The following is a 9765-nucleotide window of genomic DNA, read 5'->3' on the forward strand; positions in this document are numbered from 1 at the left end:
CAAAGGAAACAAACACAGAAGAGTTGAAACTATATTTTTCTAATGTTTTGCCTTCCCCTACAACAAGCATATGAGTGACGACAGCACTTTTCTGGGTTGGATTTAATTACCTACATTACCTCCAAGAAGATTTTTTATGTGTTTTATGTAAATTCAAAGGGCTCCAGGGACATTTCTTGTGAACTGAAGAAATGTAGGAGATTTTGAAGCTACAACACAGATGTCTATAAATAGCACACTGGGAGAGATTCAACTCAACTTTGCCTGAGGACTGGTTGTAATTACCCTACACCGGGAGGATCTCATATTTATTTCACTCTATTAGCAGGGTGGATATTATGCAACAACTTTAAGCTGTAAATCTGTGCTGACTCCTAAATTGAGGGCTCAGGCACATTTAGGGTGGATGTTAATTATGTCAATGTCCATTAAGAAAAAAACAATATAGGATAAGATGGATTGTCTTTAATTTGGCTTAAATGCATGTGACATTAAATGATATAAGACAGATAACCAGCAAAGTAACATTTGTTTATCCGACTTGCTCCTCTAAATTACTGAAATCCATTCTTTTAGTTTGAGGGCAAAACCTGTGTGAAACAGAGCCATTTAATCTTGGCCCATTGTCTAATTTTACCACCATTTACTGTGTGAGACAGTGTCAGGAACAAAGTCAGGTATAATATGTTGTGAGGGTACGGTCACATTAGTTTTATGTTACACGAGATTGTGCCAAACGTACTCAAGCCCCCAAAAAAGGATGTGATGTCATGGTTTTAAATTTGATGATATATAAAAATTGAGAGGAGCGATCACCTTTACATTTCCAAACACAGCCCATAAAATCCAAGCGCTCTTTAGTGAGTTTCAAACGCAGACTTTCTGTTACAAAATTGTCGTCTCCAAGGTAAGGTAAGTTCCAATGACATCACGAGAATTGACAAAACTCCCTGCAGAGCCACAGTGGACTTTATGGAACGAGTAGTACTCCTCATGATTAGTAAACCTCAAAGTCCTGATGTGTAAAAGTGGTGCAGTTCCCCTTTAAATCAACAGCGTTTCACAGTAAACCCCCCTCACCTTGTTCCTCCTGAAGTGGTAGACCACCACCATGCTGGCCAGGTCCAGCACCATGCACAGGCCCTGGAATGAGGCCACAGCGAGGCGCAGAGCACCGTCCTCCTGCACCAGGCAGGGCGTGTCGTCCCGGCAGTAAGGGCAGCCCTCGCGGCACGGCAGGCACTTACTGGACACGTCAGAGGTCTCCTCTCTGTTGGAGACCTGCTCCTTACCTGAGGACGTGAGAGCACTTTAGTTAACAATCAGATATCTAAATGTTGGTTACACTCACACACACTGAAGTATTTGTACTCTTCCAACAGATGAAAAAAAAAAGAAAAGCCTCTTGAAAATTTCGTATCTAATCACAACTCAGAACACAGTTGTGATTTACTGGAGTGTTTTCAAGGATTATCAATGTAATTAATTTGTGTTCTGCTGTCACACACTGACTTCTTATTAAATGCTCAGTTAATCAATTTGAAGGAGTTGAAATCAACAATCCAATAAATCACAAAGCCTTGGGGGTGATAACTACAAGAATACAGCCTTTAATTAGGCAGATGAGGGAATAATGAAGGAGAGGAGGATAAAATATTGTCACCGCTCCCTTCATCACTCCGGTCTGCGTGATTATTGTTATACCAGCAAGTGGCACACTTGGATGTGGTTTATCAAATCTGTCCATAGATTACTTTTTCTCAGTTGAGAGTGTTCATGTTAGCATGACTGGATGTGATCTGTTGTGGAAGCGCCTTTGAAACCTGAATTTAATCAATTACATGTAAAGAAATGACTGACAATGCCAAAAATATAATTTCTTCATTCTGCGACGTGTCTGCTGTGGCAAGATTCAGTCTTTAGTTTAAATCTTTCATTTTCAAAACACACACACACACACACACACACACACACACACACACTGTGCAGCTCTTCTTGAAAATGATGCTTCATAAGCAGTGAAGTCCCACAGCTCATCCAGTATGCAAGCACTGCGCTAAAGTTGTACAGTGCTTCAGCAGAGCATGGTTGCAAGAGAATGTGCTGAAGGTACTGGGATAACAGTTAGACGAGTTAAGTGGGAATTTAATGAATTTATCAAATAATCATGCGGTCACTGATGTAAGAAATCACAGGAAGTGGTTTTGTCTTTTCAGTTAGTCTCCGTGTGTTTAAAGCAACATTATGCAACAATTTCGCCGTAAAATAACAGCTTCAAAATCATTTTGATGAACTTGTAATAGGGAGAATGGCGCCTCCTTCTCTCCCACTCCGCGCTCCTGACGCCTGTTCCTGCACTATGTGACTTGAGGCTGAGCAGGCACCATCTCCCGTGAGACGGAGGAAGCTAAGAGGAGAAAGAGCGAGAGTAACCGAACAAGAGGCCGGAGAGAGTAAATCTCGCACTGGCTTTTAGTTGGGAAATGAAAGGCTGCAGGACAGACACCGAGCTGGCCTTCTTGCTGCTGGACTAGTAAGTAATATTAGCTGGTTAGCTGCGTCTCGTGTTGTTGCACTTGCTTGGTGTTTGGCTGTGTTAGCAAAGTTGTCAACTGCACATGTACAGCTGTCCATGAGGGTGAACTGCACTCTGAAAACTGTAGGGGCGCAAAGTCGCACTCCAGTTCTTGCATAATGTTGCTTTAAAGGTTTACAAAACAACTCATATTTTTCAACTCAGTTTCACGCATCTGGTGAGGGCCAGATGTTCACAGTGATTCCACACCTAGTTACACAACCTCCTCACTTTTACCTGCCCTGCTTGAAGCTGCTGCAGAGCTCACTTTGCCTAAACACACTGATTCAGAAGACATTTGAGAAGAGTTAGGAAAATCGCTTGCTTTTTGTCTTTTTATTTCTTTTATTTAGGTAATTAAACTTAACCCACAAGACATTGAAATATGATTTTGGATATAAGGTAAGTATTAGTTAGTATTCTATAGGTCAAGTGTTGTAAACCTCTAACTGATGGCAACGTCTTCAGTGAGATGCGCACGCACAAGGGGGTAGAAAACAGAGACTTCATTGGGAGATCAACATGAACTGTTGTTTTTGTAACTAAAACGGCATGAATCACAAAAGTAACAGGTGGAAAATGTTCCTCATCCTAAGAAGGAAACCTCCCGGTTAGCTCCGACTGCAGAATTAGCTTTTAGCTCCAGCGATCGGATCAGAGCCCTGCATTTTAATACGGTGCAAAGCACTGAAAGGTGACGGATAGTTTTGCACAGAACTTGGTGAGGAAGAATGAATGAACTAGATTTAAGGTTAAGACAACTCACACTCTTACTGTTTGTTATGGCTGTTTACTGAATTGTGCAGACGTTTTTTCTCGATCGATGCTTTGGTGATTACTTTGACATGCTTTTAGACTTTTAGCGTGGCACTCGGTGACAGCTGACAGAGGAGCGGACAGATGGCTTTGGATGGGAAATGCATCACGTTATTGTGCTTCAAATTTTTCTGAGAAAAAACAGGTCTGAAGAGTCTACCTATTAAATTCTGTTTTGACGCAGTTTGAGTGAAGTTTTGCTTGTTTACACTGCAGTCATCTAATATGAGATTTTGCTGTAACACATCTGGCATATATCTAATGTCAGGTGTATTTACAGTACGGATGTTCATACATGTTCACATTATCAATATAATATGCAGAATGAGGGAGGTTCTGTGTTCTTGACTTGAGCAGCAGTTTGTATACAGGAGACCTGTCTATAGAACACATTTGTGATTAAGAGCTACAGTAAAAGCACCTTTTGTTCTGAACTAAGCCTTTAGCTGCAGGACACACAATCCTGAACAGGTTTCCAAGAAGAGGATAAGAAACACATTGTGAACTTACTGCCAAATAATGAATAGAAAATAAGAAATAGATCTAAATGATGGACTACATAGTAGATAAGTCACTAGAGAACAGACTAGATGCTATTAAGGAACCAATATCTATAGATTTGAAGATATCTATAAATCTACACACTGACTCAACACATACTAAATGGAGCAAAACCAACCATTACCTCCTTGTTATGTATTTATTAGTTAGCTATATTGTGCCCTCTTAATTAAAGTGTTGCATTATACAGAGTTGTTTTGTATCATTGTTTCATGATTCACGACTTACCACGACTTAACCTTCCAGTGACAGTAAGTAGCACATTATCCTACAAATGCTCACAAACCTCTATGTGTAGATCTATCTATCTATCTATCTATCTATCTATCTATCTTGTTAATGGATAGTAACAGCTATCAACACAAAATATCTAAGATCACCAGCACAAAGTAGACTGTGACATTCAAAACAAGTGTCGTGTTTCATGAGGCCCTACTGCACATTTCCAAATAATTCATTTGTTATTGCGCGCTGTGTTTTTCCGTCTCCTTCCTTTCTCCCCTTTGATATCTGTCCTTTTGGCCTGTTGCTAGGGAACAATACAAAATCTTCTTTTTCCAGTCTGGTCTGTTTTCAGGGATGTACGAGGAATAACAGACAGGTTCCAGGGGGACGGGGGGGGGGGGGGGGGGGGGGGGCAGGGTCGCCAGCTACTGCGACCCAATGTGAGCTGCAGTGATTTTTAATGACGAGGTCTGTACGGAGGTTTGGAAGATGAGGCTCCTCACAGACTGAGCCGTTTGACTACAGGCCTCATCACGCTGCATTACAATAAAGCTCCAGCTTAGCATATCATCCCCCTTGTGGTGCTGTATTGTTAGAGTAAGGCATGAAAACCACCGCAGTTGCCTGATTATCTCGCTCATCAGGGCCAAGCTTTTTGCCCGAGGACACTGCAGCGCTTTCAGTCAAGGTGTCAGAATGCAGGCATTCAAATCCAAAGCACGAGCAGGGAGGTAGTGCTAAGCAGAAAAGGCCCTAAGCCAAGTTGTGTGGTACATGTTCACATTTTCCTGTAAGTTATCAGCCCATATTCATTGTGTCTGTCACACTCAAATATAAAATAAGGAACCATGTAATATGAGAGTGATAGCCAGACGTGTAGGACAGATCAGTTGACCATTCGTGAAACCGGTCCCCTGTACAGCAATTGTCCAATTATAGCTTAGCAACCATGAGCTTTGGATTTCTTCACATGCAGAAGTGTACATGACTGATAATTAGTATCTCACGGTGTCTTTTTTTTTCTTTTTTTTGACCTTTACAAAACCGACATTACAAAAGCTAAAGTGTAAGGAGTTAACTGAGTGTTGTTTCTAAAGGTTACGTTGGAATAATACCTTCAGCATCCAAAACGTTAGTATAACAGAGATTAGAATAACATTAGCAGCCCTGTCATGCGCTTTATTTGGTTTGGGGAGGTTTACATTACATTCCTTTTCTCTTGTACAAGTGAAGCACACTGTATAAATAAATAAATCTAACCACTGTGTTGCTTGTGCAAGTATTTTCAATAGAAAGCATCCAAACCATTAAGGGTCACATAGGAACAATGAATATTTTTATTGCATGTATGTTTATAACATTGTACTATAATACACGGGCTCAATAGCTTCACCCTGCGATACGTGAACAATGCTGCTGCATGATTTCCATGTCTTCTACTGGGTTCAGCTGGAAACATTCAAAAGTCAGCTGGAGTTTTAGCATTAGCATTAGCTTATTCTAGCTAACCACAGTTGACAAAATCTGCTAGAGACATTTGTCATTTCAGCCCACAACATCCACGGTTAGGAATGGGGTCTGCCTTTGTTGACTTCTGGGTGAAATCAAAGAGCCCTCGTTTCAAACATTACTAAGAACTTCGAGGGGGAAATCTGCCATTGTGTGCCGTGTGAAAACTTGACAGACGTAGCAACAGTAACTAAGGGTTGTGTGGCTTAGTGAACAGTCAATTAAAGTGTGACTAAACCTTTATTCAAGCTTATTCCACCAAGAGGTGTCTCCACGGCCACTTTATGATCCGACAGGTGCCTGATTCAGGTGCCACCTGTGGCTCCCACTAGAGCTCAGAATAGAAACACAGTAGACATTTCCACAATAAGAACAGTCAAAATCCTCTGACGGAAAATTGAAGGTTCATAACCTCACAAGCCCCTGGATACCCATTCAAAGACATAAGACGAATTTCAAACATAATGTGTGGCTGTCAACAGAAAAAAGTTTTTGTTTTTTTTCTCATAAATCCCAAAAGCTTGCTTTTGAAAGATTCAAAGTTTTGATCTGACAGCTTGCTGCAATGTGTATTTTTATATCACAGAGGGATTTGTAACCTACTTTTAAAGCCATTGAGTGCCACTCTGCTTGGATGGTAGAATCCTCTCCTGCACTGGCACTTGTACTTGTCCAACACAAATCCATGGCCGACGATGGGAGTGCACTGGGAGAGAAAGAAGCAGAGACAGACAGGTGGAGATTAGCAAAACAAAAATCAGTGTTCCCTTATTTTGGTCATCATCAACAAGAATATCACAGGAAGTAGTTACATGGGAGTAAAAGTGAGAAGTTGAAGAGGAAATGGCGTGAATGTGAAACAACAGGATGGAGGGGGATGATCGAACCAAGATGGTGACTCAGCCAACGCAGCTCTGTTTGGCTTCTTGAATCCAAAAGCAAGTGGGAGTAAAATGATGAATTCTTTCTGGTGTTTAGGATTTCAGAATCAAAATGAAATGTCATAGGACACAGCATACATAATCCGATAATTAGCGTTTCTTCTACATTGCCTGTAGCAAACTTTCTTTTGTATTTAGTTGTTTATTATACTAAATGGAATATCTCAAGAATATTGGAAAACTTGGAAATGGTTCCTTATTTTCTTAAATCTTACAGGCAAAATTTAAGCAAAAAATCTACAGATGAATCGAAAATTATTGTCAGTTGCAGCCCTACAGTAATAAAGAAAGCCACCCAGAAATGAAAATTAACCAGAATGGATGTCAAGGCGACATGAGGTTGAAATTTTAGCTGCTGCAAAGACATAAAGAGTGATTGTGTCAATTGTTCTCTTCACACATTCATTAATATTTTGAGCATTTCTGGCTCCACAATATGCCTCAATATGCCTCTTGGGTAAATACGAGCTTTCTAGTGTTGGAGCTTCCAAATATTTGCATTTGTAGGAAAATATTGTCTAGATCTGGATGACTCATGGCGACTAACGGTGGGATTCGTTTTACCAATGCAGAATGCTGTAACATTTATAATGCAAAAGACTAAACAGTGTTTTACAGGCTCTTTATCTATCGCTGAAGTCAAAGAATTTGAATATTATCCAGGATCTCAGTAGTTAAAACAGGGCTTCACAAACTGAATAAAGTACAGTTCCTATGTGGATGATTACACTCCTTCTCACTCCCACTGCTGTGGTCTCAGTTAATGAACTTGTTTCAATCATGTTATTGAGTCTCCTACAACGTCTACATGCTCTTCTGCAGCGTGAAGCAGCAGACGCCCCAGTTATAAACATGCCTGGTGTCAGGGGAAATCACAGGGCTTTGCCAAGTAACAGGGAAACTAATTAATATCTAAATTAAGAATTAAGGGATGTTTGCAGAATTTAAGCATGTCTGCATAATTCCAGCTTGCATTGATAACTGTGGGAGCTATATGGGCTTACAGACCATCTGGAGGGAAAGCTCACTCAGCGACAGGCACACACAGGCACCAGTGTGGATACTGCACACTCATGTGGATGCACATTTTCTCGTACTAAAATAAAGCTGCAATAAATTAGACATGAACGTTCATAAATAGTGCATTACATTGCATGCTTACAGTAAAAACAGTGTATCTCCTCTGGGACGGCTGCTGTGGAGAGCAGCGGGTCTATATATTTATACTTCATGAATCAGTGACAGTCACTGATAGAGTCTTTTTATTTGTCTGATATTTAAAGCGGAGGCCATGTTGAAGGAATAGTTTCACATTTTGGGAAATAGGCTTATTCGCTTTCTTGCTGAGAGATAAAGGAGAAAATAGATACCATTCCCATGTCTGTGCACTAAGTATGGAGCTACATGTAGAGCCAGGAGGCAAATCGCTTAGCGTAGCATAAAGGCTGGAAGCAGGGGAAACAGCTAGCCTGGCCCTCTCTATCAGCACCTCAGTAATTAACATGTTGACTCTTGTTTTGTGACCACAACTTGTCATTTTTACATTTTGTTTGCGTGCAGATGAAACAAACGAAATACATGGTTGCGTCAGAGGTGCTGTTAGGTGTATTCTTTAACTTTCACACTAGCTGTGAGAAGGGAAGAACAGTAAAAACCTCCCATTATCCCGACTTAGCTAGTTTTGCTGTGTTACATATTTGGAGCAGTTCATTATCAAGTGAAAACCAGACACGACTAAACAATATATATATATTAAATTCACTGAATGGGTTGTATTAGTGTTACTGATATCCAACTCGGAAGTACAACTCGAGGGCTGATGTGAAGGTTGACTGCTCATAACTACGACTATGGATGTCAATGCTGATGTCATGTCAGCATACAAACATGAGAGTGGTGCTGATCTTCTCATCTAACTCTCACCAAATCTCCACTTCTTCCTGCAGCAGGATATAAAACTGCAGTTCATTCCCCGCAGAGCTGTGCTTTGCTGTAATGTTAATTCAACACAACCTTAAAAGACATAAATCCAATGTAAAACATATTTGTTTGGTATTTCAGTGATACTCTCCTTTAACTACACGTCATTTCGACATAAGATTTATTTTTATGTCTGTACTTTTCTGAAATGGCAGAGCTCAGAACTTCAGTTGTTTTTCACAGCTGACAAACAGCCCCAAATCTCTAAACTGCAAAAGCAGCAGCAGGAGGGCTGGGCTGTAGAGGGTATAAATGTCTGAACTGAAGAGCAAATGGTTGACAGAATAAACAGATACACTAAATCATTGCTCCGGTATTGCGCCAGTGAAGATGAGCAGGCCTGGGAGTTATCACGCATGTTTCTGCTTTTTGGAAGAAAGAATGTGAGCTTGACACCTTGGAGACTTCACCTCTTGGTTTTTACATTTTTCTTATGAGGTATTGACTGACTGAAGTTTACTGGTACAGCCCCGAAATGTGCACTGCGTCAGATGGGGATCCTTAAAGCTATTTTGGGTGTAGCTGTAAAAAACATTCAACAGGAAAAAAAACAGGAGAAAAAGATACAAGCATAACACTCTACAAATGTAGAAAATATCAGTGACATTTTTGCTCGTTTTGTATCATTTTCTGCCCTTTTATTTGTCATTGGTATGTAGGAAGGGAGTCCCATGGATAATGGCCTGGATAAGTGTCACCAGTGGCCTTCATAAGATTCAGTGTCCCTGATTATGTTTTACATTCACATACAGCCATTGTGAAGCTACTGTACAGTATGTCAATCTATAAGAAATGGATTCTGCAAATAATCAACCACAAAGCAAGAGTGGCATTGCAAGAGTGGGAATTTTAAAGCAAGGTTTTGAAGTATTTGTATTTCCATGACAGTAAAAGTACCCAATATGAACTAATACAGCATTGTAGGCTTCCTGGGCAGCAGTTACAGAATCACTGTTTAATGTAATTCAGCATTATCTTATTTAACCACTGACTTTAACCTGCAGTGGGGAAATCTTAACGTAAAATAAACCCATCTTACAAGCCACGATGAAACAAGACAGTCTACAGACACACTATCATCTCCGTGAGGCTGTACTTAGGTCAGTCTGGACCAAAGTGGTCAGACCAACTATTTTCGCCAAGCCGCTAGCATGGTTA

The 9765-nt window shown here is 40.5% G+C and overlaps 1 protein-coding gene across 1 annotated transcript in view; it reads right to left on the reverse strand.

Annotated features, from left to right (window-relative positions):
• Positions 1-9765, reverse strand: part of gpr158b (G protein-coupled receptor 158b) — a 53183-nt gene that overhangs the window by 23816 nt on the left and 19602 nt on the right. The window contains exons 3-4 of the mRNA XM_070919383.1: positions 6290-6392; positions 1081-1292 (exon numbers count right to left, since the gene is read on the reverse strand). Of these exons, the coding sequence (XP_070775484.1) occupies positions 1081-1292; positions 6290-6392 (315 nt within the window). The remainder of the gene's footprint in view (positions 1-1080; positions 1293-6289; positions 6393-9765) is intronic.

This window comes from Enoplosus armatus, chromosome 14 (genome assembly GCF_043641665.1).
Source record: "Enoplosus armatus isolate fEnoArm2 chromosome 14, fEnoArm2.hap1, whole genome shotgun sequence".
Taxonomy (NCBI): Eukaryota; Metazoa; Chordata; class Actinopteri; order Centrarchiformes; family Enoplosidae; genus Enoplosus; species Enoplosus armatus.